The sequence below is a fragment of the Camelina sativa genome, chromosome 2 (genome assembly GCF_030686135.1).
Source record: "Camelina sativa cultivar CO46 ecotype springtype chromosome 2, ASM3068613v1".
NCBI classification, from domain to species: domain Eukaryota; kingdom Viridiplantae; phylum Streptophyta; class Magnoliopsida; order Brassicales; family Brassicaceae; genus Camelina; species Camelina sativa.
The window spans coordinates 3742708-3766163 of NC_141881.1; the positions used below are offsets into that span (position 1 = coordinate 3742708).

General features: G+C 43.8%; 1 protein-coding gene and 1 non-coding gene across 4 annotated transcripts; one reads left to right on the forward strand and one right to left on the reverse strand.

The window, feature by feature from the left end:
* Positions 1–8164: 8164 nt before the first annotated feature.
* On the forward strand, positions 8165–8271 carry LOC147948225 (small nucleolar RNA R71). Its single transcript, XR_015586011.1, has one exon. It is a non-coding gene; the product is annotated as a small nucleolar RNA R71 (small nucleolar RNA).
* Positions 8272–20726: 12455 nt separating this feature from the next.
* On the reverse strand, positions 20727–23214 carry LOC104716943 (putative aminotransferase TAT4). Of its 3 annotated transcripts, none has more exons than XR_015577349.1 (7): positions 22910–23200; positions 22375–22714; positions 22049–22267; positions 21727–21786; positions 21483–21651; positions 21254–21347; positions 20727–21137 (listed from the first exon to the last, which is right to left on the reverse strand). XR_015577349.1 is itself a non-coding variant. In XM_010434431.3 (7 exons), exons 1-7 carry the CDS (start codon positions 23158–23160, stop codon positions 20983–20985), a joined length of 1275 nt encoding a protein of 424 aa, XP_010432733.2. In that variant the 5' UTR covers positions 23161–23214; the 3' UTR covers positions 20727–20982. The 3 variants fall into 3 exon arrangements, 2 of the variants coding, with proteins under 2 accessions (XP_010432733.2, XP_087336179.1); XM_010434431.3 differs by having other exon boundaries at positions 21483–21638; positions 22910–23214; XM_087480053.1 differs by lacking the exon at positions 22049–22267 and having other exon boundaries at positions 21483–21638.
* Positions 23215–23456: the final 242 nt, after the last annotated feature.

The following is a 23456-nucleotide window of genomic DNA, read 5'->3' on the forward strand; positions in this document are numbered from 1 at the left end:
CTCCTCATCGCCATGATTCCACACTACACAATACCTGCACCACAAACACAATGAGATGCATGAGTATTACCAGAAATACCCAGTGAGACGATCCTCCCATCTACGAGCTATACACACAAGCAAATCAAGAGTACAACCACAAATAAAACATAACAAACCAGACATTGAACAGAACATCCAATAACACATTCATCACACCTACACAACTTCACACAAAACAAGTTATACAACCCAATCGCTTAGATAAGCTCATGGTCACGCACTCACCTTATCAAACTGATTATAACAACGAATATAACCTGTTGAGACTCTCCTAACGTCTGAAACAGCCCAGCAATTCCCTACAACAAGCCACACAACCAAAAACGACTTATAGCGAAACTGGACAGAAACATTAGAAAAGAACAGTCTTAAAGACGAATCCCTAAAATAAACACCAACCGTTAACTATCAAATCCCTCCGGTGAAAAGCTAGTCCGAGACGTCACGAAGCTTCCCACAAAATCTCGTGCCGATAAGAAACCAGACGAGACCACGATCTCAGTTACAATCCCGATGGTTCCAACTCGCGTCTGAGAAAACGTGTCTCACGAAACTGCACATAACTCATCGAGTTTAAATCCAAATCCACTTCTGTAAAAAGGAGAATGACGATGAAAGGCTTGAGAATAACACTACAAAATTTCGTTACCTTTGACAACGATTTGATATATCGAAACTGTTTCTTCCCAAACCCTAACGATTCTGCTCCTTCTCCTTTAATCTCCTTCACACCACAATAGGCTCTCTCATCTCTCTATATCTCTTTCTTCCTCTCAACACAAGTATTGAATAACAGCCACGACCAAATAGAGAGAAGAGGCGTCCATTTCATTATAAATATATCACTTAGGGTTTCCCAAAACCTGCTCTAAACCGGGTGAACTTAAACCAAACCGGGCAATTTTATGATTTCACATAAATTGATCGGTTCTTCTACTTTTCTTTGGGACACGGGCGTTACAATTCTCCCCCTCTAACAAAAGATTCGTCCTCAAATTTGAGAACATTGTCCCTCCACCAAGGACCTCCGTACAACCGTCACTACGGCCCGCACATTCCCCGACCGGACTGAATACCGTCAGTAAAGGTTTTCCGTGCAACTGTCGCAACAGTCCGCACATCCATATGACCCAACGGTCCACATAACCCTGGCCCCACTAGTCAAGACAACCCAAAACACGAGATCAATCCCGACCTCCGAGGTCTACATCCAGTCACTACGCTCATAACCACGTTCTAGACATTGTTTGCTCTCTCACTCATACATTCTTAGGTCGCAACCTTCGAACTGCACCGCCTGCACTCTCAGACCGTCGTCCTCCAGCCATACCGTCTCACTCTCGGATCGTCACCCTCGAGATCTCGGTACCAGGGGAACTACTCATCTCCTCCGGGGAACTAATCATCCCCTAGGAGAACTAATCATCTCCTCTGCCGCCCTCATGGTCGAAACCCGTCAAGCCCGCGGTGCACCAGGGGAACTAATCATCCCCTCAGGAGAACTAATCATCTCCACAGGAGAACTAATCATCTCCTCTGGAGAACTAATCATCTCCACGTGAGCAAACAAGTCCTAACGTCAATAAGCATCTCCCGACGGGAACTACCTCATGTGATTCATGTAAAACATCGCAATGCTCTACCAATCACCATATTCTCTCACCAGAATATCACCACCACCATGACCACTCTTCAGGCCAACTCAAAACATCTCAACCATTTGGGTGTTTGCACACGCCCTTTCCATAAATAGACAAGTTCTAACTATTCATAGAACTTTCTATTTATTTGCAATCGCACTTTCTGTAAATAGGCAAGCTTTAACTATTGATAAAACTTCTCATTTTTAGAACCCGCACATCTCGTAGCACCGTAACACCACCAATCAAAAATCTTTGAGAACCAATCATCTCAACTGTGACCACTCTTCAGGTCAACCTCCGAACATCCCCGCCACTCCAGGCATTCCACAAAGCAAGTCCTAACTAATCATAAAACCTTCTATTTATGGAAACTTTCCTTTAATGGATCTTTCTATTTTCATTTCGCCACGACACTTTCCATAATTAGCAAAGCTCTGACCCCATAACACTTTCATATTTAGTAGCTTCCTAAATTTTCCATTTATGGAACTCCCGAGCGATTTTTTTTTTCCACAAGATCCATAAAGCACAAAAACCAAAGAACTCCATTTTATTAAAACCTCAAATGAAATAATCGTTTACAACCCCAAACGAAAAGACATAACTGAAATAAAAAGAAATATAAGCCAAACTAAACTCCGGGATTGGTGCCCCGCCCTTCCTTCGGCTGCACCCCTCCCACTGTCAACTGCTGCAACCTTGGACATTGAGGCCTGATATGTCCCACCTCCTTGCAGTAGAAGCACACTCGAATGTTCCCTTGCGTGCCGCTCCTCTTGGGACAGCTTGCCAACCTGTGATCTGTGCTCCCGCACCCATAGCATCCCTGACCGCCTTGGTTTGTCACTGACGTGCCCTCCCGCTTCCTCTTAAGCCCTTGCCCTGACCTGTTACCCTTGCTCGGAATGTTCTGCTCACATGTCTCCTCTGTCTGAACAGTTGGAGCTACCGCCACTGACTGTACCCGGATATCCTCCTCAATCTCTGCTGCAGTCTCAACCAGCTCTGCACGCGTAGCATAACTCCGCCCTCTACAGTGAACCCTCAAGTCATCACGTAGAGCCCTCAAAAACCTCCTGATCTGAGCCTCCTCAGACTCCAAACCCGACCCCCATAACAAAGAAGTCGACTGAACTCCAAATCCAGCTCCCGCACTGACCGTGTCCCCTGAGACAACTGGAGGAACTGCACCTCCAACCGATCCAATGCCTCTCTAGGAAAATACTTGCGGTTTAACTCCAAGATGAAGTCAGCCCAAGTCATCTCCCGCTGCACCCTCCTAGCAGCCACAGATCTCCACCACAACTCAGCATCACCACTCAAAAAGTAGACCCCTATGTCCACCCAAAACTCCTCAGGACATCTCAGAGTATGGAAGTTACGTTCCACTCTCGTCCTCCACGCATCCGCAGCAGTAGGATCTACACCTCCCGAAAACTGCTCAGTACGCAACCTACTCATCTCTGTCAACATGCTGAGATAACGAGCATGGACCCCCGCATCCGCAGCCACTGGCTGCCGCTCCTCCGCCACCACTGGTGGCACTACCTGAGCCTGAGCCGGTACCACTGGTGGTAACCGCGCCAACACCTCTGCTAGCATAGCCGCAAAGTCAGTTCCAGGGACTCCACCCGCTGGGACTCCCACACCCGGGACCCTAGCATCACCAGCCACTGGAGCATCAACACCGCCCCCTCCTGCCACACTCACAGAATCCCCCGGAACACTCTGCGACTCGTCCGCACCCTCAACTGTGACACTCTGGTCCTCGGTCTCACTAACCTCTGGGACTCTGCCCCTACCACGACCACGTCCGCGATCACGACCACATCCGCGTCCACGACCAGCAACAGCACCCTCTCTAACCATCTGCACTACCATGAACAAAAGACTAAGCAAACAATTCAAAACCGCACACAAACTCACAACTTACCGTGGAATCTCATTGAAGGTCCGAAGAGGATGATACTAGGACTCCATACCACAAACAAATTGACTAACTACTCATAATCAATTTCCATCTCACAACAACATGTATCAAGCAACAGGAAAATATTCACCCAATTAAATTCCTAACCGCTCTAACCATCCACTTAACCATCCTAGAACCGTAAAGACTCTGATACCAAATTAAAACAACCGGACCCGTTTTTTTAAAAATAAGTACAATACATAATTAAGCATCTCATACTACTTAATTAAACCACCCAAACCACAATTCCTCATTAAACCGATAACAACCAATATGCACAGCGGAAACATACCAACATACAGAACCAACACATCATCAATGCAATAACATTCCTAAGCATTTTATCCATCAACCTAGCATAACTCTATCCAAGGTTCCAACATAAACAATATAACCAAGTCCAACAACACACAACCGAGACCCTAGATCATCCTCCTCCTCATCGCCATGATTCCACACTACACAATACCTGCACCACAAACACAATGAGATGCGTGAGTATTACCAGAAATACCCAGTGAGACGATCCTCCCATCTACGAGCTATACACACAAGCAAATCAAGAGTACAACCACAAATAAAACATAACAAACCAGACATTGAACAGAACATCCAATAACACATTCATCACACCTACACAACTTCACACAAAACAAGTTATAAAACCCAATCGCTTAGATAAGCTCATGGTCACGCACTCACCTTATCAAACTGACTATAACAACGAATATAACCAGTTGAGACTCTCCTAACGTCTGAAACAGCAAAGCAATTCCCTACAACAAGCCACACAACCAAAAACGACTTATAGCAAAACTGGACAGAAACATTAGAAAAGAACAGTCTTAAAGACGAATCCATAAAATAAAAACCAACCGTTAACTAACAAATCCCTCCAGTGAAAAGCTAGTCCGAGACGTCACGAAGCTTCCCAAAAAATTGCGTGCTGATCAGAAACCAGACGAGACCACGATCTCAGTTACAATCCCCGATGGTTCCAACTCGCTTCTGAGAAAACGTGTCTCACGAAACCGCACATAACTCATCGAGTTTAAATCCAAATCCACTTCTGTAAAAAGGAGAATGACGATGAAAGGCTTGAGAATAACACTACCAAATTTCGTTACCTTTGACAACGATTTGATATATCGAAACTGTTTCTTCCCAAACCCTAACGATTCTGCTCCTTCTCCTTTAATCTCCTTCACACCACAATAGGCTCTCTCCTCTCTCTATATCTCTTTCTTCCTCTCAACACAAGTATTGAATAACAGCCACGACCAAATAGAGAGAAGAGGCGTCCATTTCATTATAAATATATCACTTAGGGTTTCCCAAAACCTGCTCTAAACCGGGTGAACTTAAACCAAACCGGGCAATTTCATGATTTCACATAAATTGATCGGTTCTTCCACTTTTCTTTGGGACACGGGCGTTACACCTTGATCCTGTCCTATTGAATCCAGCATGCTAACAAGGTTACAATCATCATCAACCTCTATGCTAAATGCAACAACCCTATATGAATAAACCTAGACTCAATCTTAATATGCAAGTGCAAACTACATGAACACTCTGTTTTTGTGGAAATTTTCGAGTTTTTTTTTTTTTTTTTTTATGCAATAGACGGATGCAAACTCAAACATGATCTGATGCAAAAATTAAAATAAGAATCACAGAACACAACATCAGATACATCATCTCAAACCCTCCCCCAAACTTAAATTACACAGTCTCCTGTGTAAGAAAAATTTGCAGGAGGATTTAAGAATCACAACAGAAACAATGCAGGAATGAAATGGTATGTACAAAGGGAGGGTCGGAGTACCTCAGTAGTAGAAGAAGGAGTCCGTGCTCGCCCAAGGAGGAGCGTAAAACTGACTATGTCCTTCGCCTTGTTCGGGATCCGCAGGTGTGACATCAGCTGGTTGGTCGACTTGCTGCTCAACTGCTTGTGTGTTCTGATATATGTTCGGCTGCTCGTCACACTGCATGTCATCGACTCTGGACTCACCATGGTCCGAGACCAACACAACAACCTCGGTAGGCTGATAATCACCCTGATGTTCAACTCCCTGCATGCCCTGATGTGGGCTCGAGCGGGTGTCGTGAGTGGCTCGAGAGAGGAAGTCAGAATGTGGTTCGATTGAGGAGGTTTGGAAGGTCGGCTCGATTCGTCGATTCGGAACAGCGAGAACAGCGGCTCGAGTGAGGCAGTTGGGAAGGTCGAGTCGCGAGCGTGATGTGCCGGTGTTGGTCGAGTCGAGTTTTGTAGACCCCTCTAGAATATCTTGTCTAACCATATACTCTTTAGCATTCTGCCCAGGTTCAATAAGAAAAGATCTTCTCTTCTTCATTATCCCCAACCTCTATCTTGCTTTTCTTGGAGAAGAGATTTTAACTTTATACTGGAGCTGCATGATTTGCCCTTTCATCTCCTCCAACGTGGCTGTTAACTCCGTCACTGTATCCCTTAAAATCTTGGTAGTTTGGGGTTCAGACAATCTGTCAAGCACGGGAGGACTTGTCTCTTGCGGTTGGTGATTAGGAAGTAGGTCTCGACGCTTAGGGAGGGTAACGACTGCACTCGAGTTGGAGAATGGTCGAGTGACACTTTGAGTTTTCTCTTTGGTTACCAAAACCTCTGTTTCTGGCTCATTCACATCCTCAAAGATACCAAACCCAGATTTCTGATCTTTCTCTTCAATCACAAAGGTCTGTCCATCAATAGTTGGTTTCTTCTTAGAATCCTTGATATCAAACTTCATCTTGAAGTTTTTACCCAAATTGAGATCAATCATCCCCTTCTTGACATCAATGACTGCTCCAGCTGTAGCTAAGAAAGGCCTTCCCAGGATTAGTGGATCTTTAGGCTCTTCATCCATTCCCAGCACCACAAAGTTAGTAGGAATCTCAGCTTGTCCAATTTTGATGGGCAGGTTCTCTAATAGACCATAAGGCAATCTAGTATTCCTATCAGCCAATATTAAGCGGAGGTTGCATGACTTGTATTCGTTGAATCCTAGCCTCTGAGCTACAGAGAGTGGCATGAGGCTTACTGAAGCACCAAGGTCACATAAGCACTTTTTGAAGGCCAATGGACCTAGAGAACACGGCAAGGTGAAAGAACCAGGGTCCTCTAGCTTCTTTGGGATAATCATCTTCTGAATAACAGCCTTGCATTCATGAATATTCCCACCTATGTCATGCACTACCCTCTCATCTTCCAGAGCCTTAGCTTGAGCTCCTTTAGCTATCTTCTCCTTCTCTTTGGTCTTTTCAGTTACCAAATCAGTTAAAAACTTTTGATATTGAGGCACAAGTGCGAATGCATCAAGCAAAGGCATCCTAAGTTCAATCTCCTTGACTTGTTTTTCGAACAGAGTTTTATACTTCTCAGTAAGCTGCTTCTTAAACCTCACTGGAAATGGTAGAGGTGGCTTGTATGGTGGAGGAATGAATCTCACAGGTTTATCCTTGGGAGCAGTGGGTTCTTTAGTAGCTTCAGGATCATATTGCTTGGCTGACTTAATTGGATCCTTGAGCACCTCGACATGATCCTTTATCTGAACTTCATATTGAAGAAATTCCTCCCCATCTAAACTCTCATTGTCCTCAGTGAGCCGTACATCTACAGCTTGGGTGGTGATGGCATGCATAGTAGCATAGTCCTTGGGATTTTGAACTGCTTTTCCAGGTAGTTGGCCAGTTGTTGGGATAGAAGTAGAAACAGTCTTGCCTTCCATATACTTCATCTTGGAGTTAAGAGCTTCAAACTTGACATTCAGATCATTGTAAGAACATTCCATCCGCTAACTGAGTTCAGCAAACTTCTTAGCAGTATCCAGAGAACCACTAGCTTGACCTTGAAGAATTTGTTGCAGCATGTGCTTCATTTCTTGATCTGGAGCTTGAGTAGGTTGAACTTGTTGAGGTGAAAATCCTGGTGGTGGTCCTGAGGGAGCTTGGTAACCCTGCTGAAACTGTTGTTTTGGAGCAAATCCCGGATTGTAAGGCACAAAAGGTTTTTGTTGACCTTGCTGTTGTTGTTGAGGCGGGTACACCTGATCTTGTGGATTAGCAACATTGGTACTTCGGTAAGACAAATTGGGGTTCATCTTGTAGGGATTGTAACCTTTGTTGTATCCACCCTGATTTTGAACATAGCTGATCTCCTCAGTCTGCTCGCCTTCCCCATCTGTAATTTGGAAAGGGTCATCCTCAGATACAAAGTGGACGCTCCTCTGCTGGCTTAGCAAGATACGGTCAAGCTTCTCATTGACATTCTTGAGGTCTTTCTTGTACTTCTCCTCAGACCCAGCATCGCCGCGAACTGTGCGGTCATAGTCCTCATTGTAGTTGCCGTCAGACTGAGCGAGATTCTCAACCAGTTGCCAACCTTCATCTACGTCCTTGTTCAGGAAGTTACCGTTGGAAGCAGTGTCAAGCAGCATGCGTATCTTCGGAAGGACACGACGATAGAGAGCTCAGCAGTGACTCATTGCTGAAACCATGGTGCGGGCACTGGCTGTGGTAACCCTTGAAGCGCTCCCAGGCTTCACAGAATGATTCTGAGCTCTTCTGAGTAAAGCTGGAAATCTCATTCCTGAGACGTGCTGTTCTGGAGTTAGAGAAAAACTTGGCCAAAAATGCTTTCTTGCAACCATCCCAGGTGGTGATTGATCCCTTGGGAAGGTTTTTCTCCCATTGATGAGCCTTGTCTCCCAGGGAGAATGGGAAGAGGCGCAACTTGTAACCATCCTCACTCACACCGTTGATCTTGGTGAGACTGCAAAGACGGTCGAACTCGTCCAAGTGGTCGAGTGGATCCTCCATAGGCAACCCGTGAAACTTTTTTCCTTGGATCATGGTGATCAGACCACTTTTGATCCCGAAGTTGTTGTTCTGCACGGCGGGAGGGACGATGCCAGCATGCTGAGTATGAGTGTTCGGTGCGTCCCCCGCACCAATGTTTCGCGGTCCCTGATGTGGTTCATGCTGTTGTTCCATAGTGACTTGTGCGGGATGATCAGAGTGTTGACGAGCTTGTCGTGGGCGTTGCAACCGATTGATTTCGTCGATAACAGGAACGAGATTCTGATGCCCTCTTGATCTGGTGTGCATGCAAGGTTGCAATCAATAGGTACCTGAGATGCAAAACAAACAAGCAGAAAACCAAAGCAAGTCAGTACTCGGAATGATAAGTGTAACAGAACTTAATCTTGCAAAACTTGAAATCCTAAATGTAGCAAAACGATTCCCAAATGGCAACGGCGCCAAATTGATACTAGGATTTTTGTGTCTCCTAGTAGGTCTCAATTAACCTTATGCGTTGTAATACTTAAGGTGTCAATCCAGTTGGGAAAGTTTACTATCACTCAAGATGCAATCAAGAAGTCACAAGTTAAGCCAATTCAAAGAGTGTTTTTATCTAGCAATCCTAGAATGATCAAAATGCGAAACGAAAATGAGTCACAGAACTAGAAACAAGAATGCATGACAAGAAGCAAAAATGAATAAAAACGGAGACGAGTCTAAGCATGAACTAAAAAGCAAGAAACGAGACAGTCTCAGGAATGTAATAAAAATCAGAAAGAAAGAAGTCCTAAGGATGGGGTAATTGACGTCAGTGGAGTATCCTAGTCTACAGAGTGTTTAACATACCACAAACAAACTATCCCTAAACAATGAACACCACAAATTAGCTAATCCAATCTCTTGGCAAAAGCTACTCAGACTCAACCACTTCCATACCTAGCTCTCGCTAGAGAAACGTGGTCGAGCAGGCATGACAAACAAGTTCATTCACGTCAACAAACATCCTAGACAACTAATCTCTTAGGCTAGGAACGTAAGTCTCTAGCACTAGTTGGTCAGACATTTCATCAAACACCTTTTGGGTGTGGAGATGTCTCGAACCTAGTTCCAACTGATCAGAGAGAAACTAGTAATTCTAACTCTAGTCCAGAAGGGAATCTTACAAATCAAGCTTAAACACCCTACATCCTAAGATCCTCCACCTAGTCTATCCCATCCTCAAGAACTACCGCACTACTCAGATCCGAAAATCATAGTCAAGGATGCAAACATAGAAAACATTGAAACAAGCATTCTTAGATAGATTAAAATGTGAAGAACAACTTTGTAGAAGAAATCAAATCGAAATACTGAATAAGTTCAAAGATATTGGGATACAAAGTCAGAGTACGTTTTTGGTGGCTAGGGAAACCTTACAAAAGAAAACGAGATAAAAACTAAGATATCCTCAACCAAGACTTAGCAAAATGTATTGAAACGACCGACCCTTTTTTTTTTAAATAATAATTAATAAATAATAATAATATAAAATAAACTACAGCTAGTGGTCCCATACCCACTAGCCACCTAACCACAAACACATTCAACAGCGGAAATAACCAACCAATATTCAATAATAATCCAATAATAAAATATAGCCAAAATCCAACATAATCATTATCCAGACAACATGAATCATAAAACCAGCAACTTAGCAATGTTCTAATGACCCCACTTCTAGCAACCTAGCAATGCCAAACAACATGAAACCGAGTCCCTAGAACATCCTCCTCTTCATTGCCTGGATTCCACGATCACACTTTGCCTTTACCTGCACCACAAACACATATTGCAATGCATGAGTATTTTATAAACACTCAGTAAGGCAATCCTCCTATCTACTGGGCTATACACACAAGCAATAGAGTATCAATAATCATCACACAACAATCAACAACAACGAATAGCAAACCAGGACTTAGCATCGACCGACGCCACACATGCATCGACCGATGCCAAATGGGGAAGCATCGATCGACACATAAGCTGCATCGACCGATGCAAGTATAACTTGCATCGACCGATACCCAGTCTGCATCGACCGAAGCATGCTCGACGTAACACGAAAACCCTAGAGCTTTACGCGCCGTCCTCGCACTTGCATCGACCGATGCAAGATATGCATCGATCGATGCAACGTCGAGCACCGTGATTTCCCCGAAGCTTCTCGCCGGATCTTCGTTCCTACAACCACAAAACTCGATCCCAAGCCACAAGGAAAGCTTCCTAACGTCCCTAGCAACGATCTAACAAGCCTAACATCACACAACAAACAGATTAAAGAATCCTCTAGCTTAGATAAGCCATGGTCATGCACTTACCTTTGCCACAGAAGAACTAAACCTCAAACAATCAAGAACAAGCCTCTAGGAAGCTCCTACAACGATCCCAGCTACAGATCTCACCAAGAAACGCCTCAAATCTCAAGAAATCACCAAGAACTTTCAGGAACTCTTTCTCCCTTCTCTTTTCTCTCAAAAACGGCTACACACGTCTAATGAGACAAAAGACACGACCCTAAGGGTTTTTTTCCCTTTCTCTTCTGACCAAAACGCAGCGTTTGACTTAAGTCAAAACGCAGAGAATTGAACCAGCATCGACCGATGCTACCACTGCATCGATCGATGCACACCCTAAACCGGGATTCCGGTTCGCGGGTGTTACAATTCTCCCCCACCAAACTGGATTCGTCCTTGAATCCCGAACAACCATCAGCCAAGGACTCCCGTGCAACCGTCTCCGTGGCCCGCACTCCTCCGACTGATCTACATAAGGTCACCTCTAGGCGATAGGCTCACGCTCCAGGCGTCATTTGCTCTTGACATTTGGACTTTCCTTTACTCATAGTTCTAAACCTTGAGTTCTTATTGGCTCCTCATCAGACCTAAGTCTGCATGCCAAATGTTGGCTCCTCATCGGGCCTAGACCCGCATGCCATAATATATAAGGAAAATCCAACTCGTCTCTCGGGTTGCCACCCTACATCGCGCCCCCGGATCGTCATCCGAAGTCGATATACCAACCATACTCCCGAGCCACAAAGTCTCTGAATATGGCAGTACAAGGAGAACCTAAGTCCCCCCAAGAGTCGCGAGCAAACGATTCTGAACACGTCTGAGTCCTATCCCTATCCAGGTTTCCCTCCCGTAGTTCGCGTAAAAACATCTCAATGTCCTACCAACCACATATTCCCTCACTGGAATACCTTATGACCACACAAGGATCATATACACGCCACAAGGGCCGCCACAAAGGCCAACAAAATTTCCTAACAAGGACCGCCACCAAGGCCAAACACATGTCCTAAAAAGGACCGCCACCAAGGCCACTCGTCCCAAAGGACCGTCACAAAGACCATCTGTCCCGAAGGACCGTCACAAAGACCATCTGTCCCGAAGGACCGTCACAAAGACCATCTGTCCTGAAGGACCGTCACAAAGACACTCTGGCTAAACAGCCCGCCACAAAGGCCAACAACTGGCTAAAATCTCGCCACAAAGGCCACACAATCGGCTAAAAGCCCGCCACAAAGGCCACACAATCGGCTAAAAGCCCGTCACAAAGGCCACACAATCGGCTAAGAACCCGCCACAAAGGCCACACAATGTCTAACAAGACCGCCACACACAGGCACTCTGACTCGAAAGTCCGCCACTAAGGTCACACACAAGCCCCCTTTAAGGCTCTCCACCGCTAAAATGGACAAATTCTAACTCCCATAAAACCTTCCATATTTAGCACTTTCCACTTTTGGAAACTTTCCACTTTTGGAAACTTTCCACTTTTGGAAACTTCTCCTCCAGGAACTTTCCTTCACAACCCCGCTTCACGGAAACTTTGTACCCCAACACCACCTCATCTTGTTACTGAGTCGCACAACCAACCACCCCAAGCGACCGAGTAACAAGAGAGATGGGCTGGAATACTCCATTCCCGCTCCAGCCACGGATTACAGATGGGACCAGGCTAAACAAGCTCAAGTCGCGGCTTGCTTCTCATACCACTTCTTGAACCTTGCCTTCATCTTTGCCTCAGACTCCCAAGTCTGCTCCTCAACACCATCGCAGTCCCACAGGACTCTCATCAAAGGAATCTTCTTCTTCCGAAGTTCCTTGATCCTCCTCTCGAGAACCCTCACTGGTCTCGCCTCCACTGTCATGTTAGGCTGAAGATCCTCAGGAATCTTAGCCAACACCTGCTCACCCTCACGGAGACACTTCCGCAACATAGACACATGGAAAACTTTATGGAATGCACGCATAACCTCAGGTAACTCCAATCTATATGCCACTGGTCCAACCCGCTCAATCACTCTGATTGGACCCATATACCTCGGACTCAACTTAGTCTCTGACAATGACCTGTTCGGACCCCGCAACATGGCCATCTTGAGGTACACTCTGTCTCCTACCTGAAACTCAAGATCCCTCCTCCTCCTATCAGCACAACTCCTCTGCCTATCCTGAGCCTCTTTCATGTTCAGCTTGAGAACCCAAATCTTCTCTGAGGTCTCCTGAACAAAACTAGCACCAAACATGCTCCTCTCCCCCACCTGAGTCCAGCATAATGGTGTACGACATGGCCTCCCATACAAAGCCTCATAAGGAGCCATCTTAATACTCCCCTGATAACTGTTGTTGTAAGCAAACTCTACCAGGTTCAGGTGATCTGCCCAATGGCCACCCCAATCCAACACACACATCCTCAGCAAATCCTCCAGCGTCTGGATCGTCCTCTCAGACTGTCCATCTGTCTGGGGATGATAAGCTGTACTCATATGCACCTTAGTGCCCATCTCCGCCTGAAATGCCTTCCAGAACACCGAAGTGAACTTAGAATCTCTATCAGACACAATGCTTGCTGGCATCCCATGCAATCTGACTATCTCTCTCACATACTTCTTAGCCAAGACCGCTGCTCCATCAGTCTTCTTAATGGCCAGAAAATGTGCAGACTTAGTCAACCGGTCCACAATGACCCAAATAGCATCAAAGGTCCGTGACACTGGCAATCCTACCACGAAATCCATGGTGATCATATCCTACTTCCACTCAGGAATGGGTAAACTCTTCAGTAACCCGCCAGGAACCTGATGCTCAGCCTTCACTAGCTGACACACATCACACCTCGAAACCCAACTAGCCACATCCTTCTTCATCCCGACCCAATGATAGTACCTCTTGAGGTCACGGTACATCTTAGTCGCTCCTGGATGAATGGATAACTTGCTCGCATGAGCCTCTCTCAGAATCTCCTGCCTCAACTCCTCATCCTTGGGCACACAAACCCGACTGTGCACCAAGATAGTACCATTATCTGAGACCTGATACTCTGAACCCACATCCTTAGAGGCATTCACCAGCCCCAAATCCTTCTCCTGAGCCAACCGCACTCTACTCAAAAGATCTGCTCTATCTACTGCTTCCAAACCCAACGGTTCCTGTGAAACAGCACATAACCTCAAAGCACTGATCTCCCCTACCAGAGACTCCAACTCCTGAGCCGAAGCTACCCTCTTCCGACTCAGAGCATCTGCAACCGTGTTAGCCTTACCAGGATGATAGGCTATCTCCAAATCATAATCTGCCACAAGCTCCATCCACCGCCTCTGTCTCAAGTTCAGCTCAGGCTGAGTGAATATATACTTTAGGCTCTTATGATCTGTAAACACCTGTACCTTTGCACCATAAAGATAAGATCTCCAAATCTTCAGGGCAAAAACTATAGCACCCATCTCCAAATCATGAGTAGGATAGTTACCTTCATGCACCCGCAACTGCCGCGAAGCATAGGCAATCACCTTCCCATGCTGCATCAGAACACACCCCAAACCAACTCTAGATGCATCTGTATAAACCACATAGGGTTCTCCCTGCTCAGGCAAAGCCAACACTGGCGCAGTAGTCAACATCTCCTTCAGGCTTGCAAAGCCTTCCTCACACTCTTCTGACCAGACAAAAGGAACATCCTTCCCTGTCAACTTAGTCATAGGACGTGCTCTGCTTGCAAACCCCTGCACAAATCTCCTGTAGTATCCTGCCAAACCAAGGAAACTCCTGATCTCTGTGGCATTCTGCGGTCTAGGCCAATCCCTGATAGCCTGAATCTTCTCTAGATCTACAGAAACCCCCTCTGCAGAAACAATGTGACCCAGAAAGCCCATCTCACGCTGCCAAAAACTACACTTGCTCAACTTGGCAACCAATTTCTGCTCCCGCAGCTTCTCCATAACTGCCCTCAAATGCACTGCATGCTCCTCAGGACTCTTAGAATAAACCAGGATATCGTCGATGAAAATGATGATAGATACATCCAGAAACTCTTGAAACACACTGTTTATCAATCTCATAAACGCTGCTGGCGCGTTAGTCAATCCGAAGGGCATCACCACAAACTCATAATGCCCACACCTAGTCCTGAAAGCAGTCTTCCTCACATCTGCCTCATCTATCGGTATCTGATGATAACCCGACGCCAGATCTACCTTGGAGAACCAAGTAGCTCCCCTCAACTGATCCAACAACTCATCGATCCTAGGAAGAGGATACTTGTTCTTCACAGTGACCCGGTTCAAACCCCGATAATCAATACACAACCTGAAACTTTCATCCTTCTTCTTCACAAACAACACCGGCGCTCCCCACGGTGATACACTAGGACGGATGAATCCCTTACTCAACAGATCCTCTAGCTGCTTCTTCAGCTCTGCCATCTCTACTGGAGCCATTCTGTAAGGAGCCTTGGATAACGGTGTCGTCCCCGGTTCCAGTTCAATGGTAAAAGGATCCGACCGAGATGGTGGTAATCCCTGCAAAGACTGAAACACATCCTCAAATTCCTCCACTACCAGAATACCGCTAACCGTAGACTTCCCCACTGACTCTGGCATAGATATAGTAACCAGATAAGCCTCACGGCCCTTCTCGATCATCTTCCCAGCCTGAATGGCTGAGATCACGAGACTCCCCAAAGTCGGTCTAATACCCTGAAAAACCAACTTCCCTCCTGAACGCTCAAACTCCACTCTACCCCGATGGCAGTCCAAATGCACCCTATGCCGATGCAACCAATCCATCCCGAGAATAACATCATAAAGCTCCACTGGACTGATAAGCAAATCTGCTGGCCATGACTCTCTTGCGATCTGAATATCAATTCCTCTAGCCCGTCCAATCACTCTCAGGAACTCACCTCCCGCAACCCTGACAACTCCTGCACGCTCTCCAGGATCCCCGCTGATCCCCGCACACTCTGCACACTCTAGAGTAATGAAGCTATGCAAAGCTCCAGAATCAAACATAACGTGGGACTTAAACCCGCCCACCAGCAAGGTCCCTACACAAACCTCATGTGTTGAGAACCTAACAACTTTAACACAGGAAACATGTACAATATGAACCTACTAAAATTCACAAGGATTAAGTACCAGAAATTAAACCTGTGATCGCCCCGGCACTGGTTCCACCAGTCTCTACTGTCGTGAAAACCCGAGGCCCCTGCTCAATCCGTGCCACCTGCTGACCACCAGGCTGCACCTGCTGCAACGCTGCCACGGCTGCCGGCTGCAATTTGGGACAAAAAGGCCTGATGTGCCCTGTCTCCCTACAATGATAACATACTCGAGGTCCTGTCGACGGAACACTCCTCTTGGGACAACTAGCAACCCTATGATCCCTGCTCCCACAACCAAAGCAACCTGCACCACTCGGCTTCTGCGTAGCCTCCCACTTCCTCTTGGTTCCCTGAGCATGCCTACCGCCCCTGCTAGAACCACCCTGCTGCTGAGCCCTACTAGGCTGAACTGCTGGAGCTACCGCCACTGACTGTGCCCGGATATCCTCCTCAATCTCTGCTGCAGTCTCAACCAGCTCTGTACGCGTAGCATAATACCTCCCTCTACAGTGAACTCTCAACTCATCCCGTAGAGCCCTCATAAACCTCCTGACCTGAGCCTCTTCAGGCTCCATAGCCCGACCTCCATAACAAAGAAGTCGACTGAACTCCAACTCCAGCTCCTGCACTGACCGTGTCCCCTGAGACAACTGAAGGAACTGCACCTCCAAACGATCCAATGCCTCCCTAGGAAAATACTTGCGGTTGAACTCCAAAACGAAGTCAGCCCAAGTCATCTCCCGCTGCACCCTCCTAGCAGCCACAGATCTCCACCACAACTCAGCATCACCACTCAAAAAGTAGACACCTATGGAAGTTACGTTCCACTCTCATCCTCCACGCATCCGCAGCAGTAGGATCTACACCTCCTGAAAACTGCTCAGTGCGCAACCGACCCATCTCTGTCAACATGCTGAGATAACGAGCATGGACTCCCGCATCCGCAGCCACTAGCTGCCGCTCCTCCGCCACCACTGGTGGCACTACCCGAGCCTGCGCCGGTACCACTGGTGGTAACCGCGCCAACACCTCTGCTAGCATAGCCGCAAAGTCAGTACCAGGGACTCCACCCGCTGGGACTCCCACACCCGGGACCCTAGCATCACCGGCCACTGGAGCATCAACACCGCCCCCTCCTGCCATACTTACGGAATCCCCCGGAACACCCCGCGACTCGCCAACACCCTCAGCTGTCACACTTTGGTCCTCGGTCTCACTAACCACTGGGGCTCTGCCCCTACCACGACCACGTCCGTGACCACGTCCGCGTCCACGACCTCGACCAGCCACAGCATCCTCTCTAACCATCTGCACTACCATGAACAGAAGGCTAAGCAAACAATTTCTATTATAACACAGAAACATAAACTCACCGTGGAATCACACACTCGGCTCGAAGAGGATGTTCTAGGACTCCATGCCACACACAATTGTCTAACTCACATAATCAATCAAGACATGCAATCCCAAACATCTACAACAGAAACCTAGTGAACCCAAACCTAGAACCGTAAGGGCTCTGATACCAAAATGAAACGACCGACCCTTTTTTTTTTTAAATAATCATTAATAAATAATAATAATATAAAATAAACTACAGCTAGTGGTCCCATACCCACTAGCCACCTAAGCATAAACACATTCAACAGCGGAAATAACCAACCAATATTCAATAATAATCCAATAATAAAATATAGCCAAAATCCAACATAATCAATATCCAGACAACAGGAATCATAAAACCAGCTACCTAGCAATGTTCTAATGACCCCACTTCTAGCAACCTAGCAATGCCAGACAACATGAAACCGAGTCCCTAGAACATCCTCCTCTTCATTGCCTGGATTCCACGATCACACTTTGCCTTTACCTGCACCACAAACACATATTGCAATGCATGAGTATTTTACAAACACTCAGTAAGGCAATCCTCCCATCTACTGGGCTATACACACAAGCAATAGAGTATCAATAATCATCACACAACAATCAACAACAACGAATAGCAAACCAGGACTTAGCATCGACCGACGCCACACATGCATCGACCGATGCCAAATGGGGAAGCATCGATCGACACAGAAGCTGCATCGACAGATGCAAGTGTAACTTGCATCAACCGATACCCAGTCTGCATCGACCGACGCATGCTTGACGTAACACGAAAACCCTAGAGCTTTACGCGCCGTCCTCGCACTTGCATCGACCGATGCAAGATATGCATCGATCGACGCAACGTCGAGCACCGTGATTTCCCCGAAGCTTCTCGCCGGATCTTCGTTCCTACAACCACAAAACTCGATCCCAAGCCACAAGGAAATCTTCCTAACGTCCCTAGCAACGATCTAACAAGCCTAACATCACACAACAAACAGATTAAAGAATCCTCTAGCTTAGATAAGCCATGGTCATGCACTTACCTTTGCCACAGAAGAACTAAACCTCAAACAATCAAGAACAAGCCTCTAGGAAGCTCCTACAACGATCCCAGCTACAGATATCACCAAGAAACGCCTCAAATCTCAAGAAATCACCAAGAACTTTCAGGAACTCTTTCTCCCTTCTCTTTTCTCTCAAAAACGGCTACACATGTCTAATGAGACAAAAGACACGACCCTAAGGGTTTTTTCCCTTTCTCTTCTGACCAAAACGCAGCGTTTGACTTAAGTCAAAACACAGAGAATTGAACCAGCATCGACCGATGCTATCACTGCATCGATCGATGCAAACCCTAAACCGGGTTTCCGGTTCGCGGGTGTTACATGTATTTATAGTAAAAACATTTAAATCCCTAAAACTTAAAACGACAAGGTGAAGCGTCGGTTTGGGAATCTCCTGAAGCGCGTAAGACAGAACGTCTTCCTGACCAGTGATGGCTCGATTGTGGTAGTGAGGAGGGCTCGACTGTAGAAGTGAGGAGCGCTCGAATGTGGAAGTGAGGAGCGCTCGATTGTGGAAGTGAGAAGCGCTCGATGGTGGAAGTGAGGAGCGCTCGATTGAGGAAGTGAGGAGCGCTCGATTGTGGAAGTGAGGAGCGCTCGATTGTGGAAGTGAGGAGCGCTCGATTGTGGAAGTGAGGAGCGCTCGATTGTGGAAGTGAGGAGCGTGGCTCGACCCTCTGCGCTTCCAACGTCTCCTAGACACCTGGAAAACTCCGAAATGCGCAATGTATGCAAGGATGATGCAGAAACTTCCTAAATATGCAAAATGTACGAAAGAGGTTCTAAAATGATGCAAAACAACTAGTTGTCCTAGCTAAATGCATGATAAATACAGGCTAAGGAGATGCAAAATACAGACATATCAACAGGTAAAGGTAGCTCTTAATGAATCTCTTTTGCTGTTGTCACAGCCCAGGTCCACCTTGTAGTATTTTACATCTGCTGTTAATGTGATTGTTGCCTACATGAATAATTCTTGGTTATAGGATAGCCACTAGTCAGTGTCTCAAACTTTGGTTTTGTGATTCTAAATCTATATATACATTTTCCAAGTACATTTAGCAAATAAATCCTGAACTTGACATCTATTTACAAGACTGCCATCAGTATTTATTATTATTTTTAATCAAATTAGTAAACATAACTTTTTGTTTCAAACGTTTTTCAATAATAAAAACAAAATTCCTAAAATAAATCTCCCAAGAATCTCTACAATATCTTTGCGGTGATGGATTTCAAGAAATAAAGTTATGAGAAGCCTATAAATCAGCCTATGTTTGCCCACATTCGATCAGCCAAAAATAAATGTTTGCCCAGCAGTGTAATTATTCTACATAAATTCTGAATTTAAACAATCATTCAAAAAAACTAACTGTATGATTTTAAAATGTAACAAACATATTTACCATTCAATTTAATATCTTATTCAATGAATAATAATAAAATATAAAAAATATTGCTTGCTCACAGATTTATTTTTATTTTTATTACGTATTTAAAACTAATTTTTACTTTCACGGATTTTATATGATGAGTTTTTGCGGATTAAATTTTTTTGAACATGTTGCCTCACCCACCTAGCATAGCGGGTTTGGACTATATAACCAACATTAAAACTATTAGTTTATCTCATATATACTATAGATTTGTAATCATAGTTTTCAAAATTAACTTATAAATTATTTAGTATATGAACTACAAAGTATTACACATGCTATAACACATTCTTAATATTCCAAAAAAAAATACACATAAAAATATACACAAACTATATATACATATACCTCTGTTTAATTCTAGAGAATAAGACAAATCTAGAATTTTATATTTTATCTAATAACAAATTTAATGTAATTAGGTTATAAAGTTTAAAAAACGTAAGAAGAAGAAAAAAAATTCTAAAAAAATTCTAAATTAATTAGACAATAGTTAATTGATTGAGAATTTGAAAACTAAATAAAATTAAAATTATTATTTAAAATACAATAATTTATAATTTAGTCCCGCGGTGTACCGCAGGTGAAATCCTAGTGCTCTGTTATTTCTATTGCAATATGTTTCATGTTTTGTGTGTTTGAAAATTAATTAAATGTAATATTTTTTATTTTTGTAAAATCTTAAATGTTTACACATTTATACCACTTCTATTCTATTTAAAAATTTTAAATGTCAAAAAACAATATTTTTAAAAATAAGAGACTCAAAATTAGAACGTACCAATGGAAAAGAAAATTTTAACTAAAAAATTATGGATTCTTATATTCAAAACAATACACAACTAATTTCATAAAAAAATCAAACAGTGTTTAAATCCTCCTCAGAGATAAACACGCCAATATTGGTAATTGCACACGAATCTATGCACATCAAACAATCATAAAAGATAAATTCTTAATTTTATTTATTGAAAAGTATGACAGCATTACATGGTTATTGGTGGTGATAAGTACACCAATTTTATTATAAATATAGCAATCTACGAGAAAACATTACATGGTTGGTGATAAGTACACCAATTTTATTAAATACAAGTACGATATGAATGTGTTCATGACTTATCTCAGATCAATAAAACACACGTTTATTTTTATAGCATATGTAAAAAGTCTTAGGCAAAGATCCACATTGACCTTTTTTACTTGACACCATTGACGGCTTTGACTGAAGAAGCTTCAATTACAGTGGAGTGGCGTTCACAGAAGCTCCTCAGTCTTGCAAATGCATCCTCCAAAGCGAAAATATCCATGTCGATAGAATGCCTCGCCCAGTTCTTTAGACCAAAAGCAATCCCTAAACCAATCCAACATGGTAACATATATATTTATATATGTTGTTATGCGAAAATTGTCTTAAAAGCTAAACTGTTAAATTACCGTGATCATAGGTAATGAGAAATTAATCAATACCTGGTAAGAGGACAAGGCATTCTTCAGTAGCAAGCTTTTCACAGAATTCTTCATCATCTTCAATGTCCGCAAACAGTGACAAGTTCAGCTCGGTCTGGGAGAAGAGAAAAAGCATATATATATATATATATATATATATATATATATATATATATATATGATTTATTTCAAACTAATACTAGTAATAAGAAGTCAGAAATGTTTAAGAAATGTGGTAATAATAGAATACCCATAAGAAGGTACAGGCTTCAGTTTTCAAGTAGCAGGTTAGGGCTGGTATGTCTTTGAGCTTAGCAAAGGCAAACTCCGCATTCGCTTTCAGAAAAATCTGCCTCATCTCGAAGAACTCTTTATGAGTTTCCCCCAAGATGGTCGGAATAGCTGCCTACATGATAAAACTGACGAATTCACCTTATTATATGCATGCAAAAAAAAAAGAAAAAAAAAACCCTGGTTACAGTATGCTTCCGAACCTGGATAACAGTTGGTGGTTTATCATCTATCGACAGAAAAGTCTTAACAGCAATTGCGATCTGTCCAAATATAGCAAGATTAGGACAAGGAAAACTACGTACATGTGAACATTTTCAACTCTTAATATGGATGTGGACGAGAAAAAAAACTTGATTTTCACGTACACCAAATTTATTTATACATTCATAGAGATTTAGTATGTTAATGGTATGTAATGTCATTGTTTGCACGTAAAATTTTGTTTTTAACTTAGAAATATACCGACTATATAGAGTAATTGTAGTAATGTTTAAAGAGTGATCGGAAAAAGTGGATTCGGACCTTGTTAGATTGGAAGACACCATCTAGATCATGCAGCGCTAGCCAGCCGGTTTGCCATCCCGGTACATTCCATCCCTTCGATATAGAACCGAGACTGATCACAGGTACGATCGACGAGAATTTCGCCATGGGAACAAAGGGATTACTCCCAAACACAGTCCATCTAAAAACTTCGTCAGAAGCCACCAGTATCCCTAGTTCTCGAGCCAACTCAGCCAGCTTATATATAAAGAGATATTCAATAGTTACGTTACACATTATCAAAGATGAGATCATATAAGTTATAAGATCACGTTGTATAGCTAATTAGAGTATCTGTAAAATACCTCCTTAAGATGAGCTTCAGAGTACGTGTTCCCATTAGGATTGTGTGGGTTAATAATAAGTATCGCACACGTGTTCTCGTCCACAAGCGCACGCACGCTGTCAAAGTCGATCTCATAATTCTTTTCGCGGAGGAAAGTATATTCACGAACCTCAAATTTATTGTAGATTGCGTGGACCATATCCCATGGAAAGCCTGGCTTCGGAAGCAAGATGTTGGCATTCGATGTATGCAAGATTTCAATTACAAGCTCAATGGCTTGTTTGCATCCAACGGTCATAAACACGTCATCTGCAGTCAATTTCTTCGGAAGATCTCGACTTAGATACTCTGCCACAGCACTGAGAATAACGGAAGCAAATCAAAATTTGTCACGGAAGATATACCAAGATACATAATAGAGTTAAGATGAAACCAGAAGTTTTTTATGGGGCTAGATCATATTTTAAAACAATTTTTTTTGTGGGACAGTTTTTCTTAGGACTTTTCAAGCAAAATATCTTAAATGATCAACGATTATTTGATGTATATATTACCTTTTAGCCGCGGGAAGGCCAATACTTGGAGCATAGGCGTTTCCAGTATCGTTAAGGACAGCTTCAACAACTGCCTTCTTAGCGGCAAAGGAAGTCTCGGGGGCTTCACTTAGAGGAGGCAAAATGGATTTTACATTAGGGTCACACAGAGCCATGATTCTAGAGGTGTAACTGCCTAGGGTGGCAGCTGAAGCCTTTTTGGCTGCTTCGCTACCACTAAACTGCCAGTTGACGGAAATCTCTTTCCCCATATTTCTTATATTTCTCTTGTTTAGATTTTTGGTTTGGTGATTGTTTTCGTCGCTATGAGTGGGATTATATAGTACAAGTCTCTACATTTTTCTGTTAGAATAAAGCATGAATTGAAGTGAATTGAAGAAGTAAAGAATTTTATGTTAAGTAAGAGATGTGAAGTAACGAATAAAATATGTGTCTAATATGTAGTAAAGTATGATGTGTGTATGATGTGAGGTAAAAAATAAAACATGTGTGTAAAATATGTGAAGGAAGGAATATGTTATGTAATGTATATTTCCTAAGACATGAA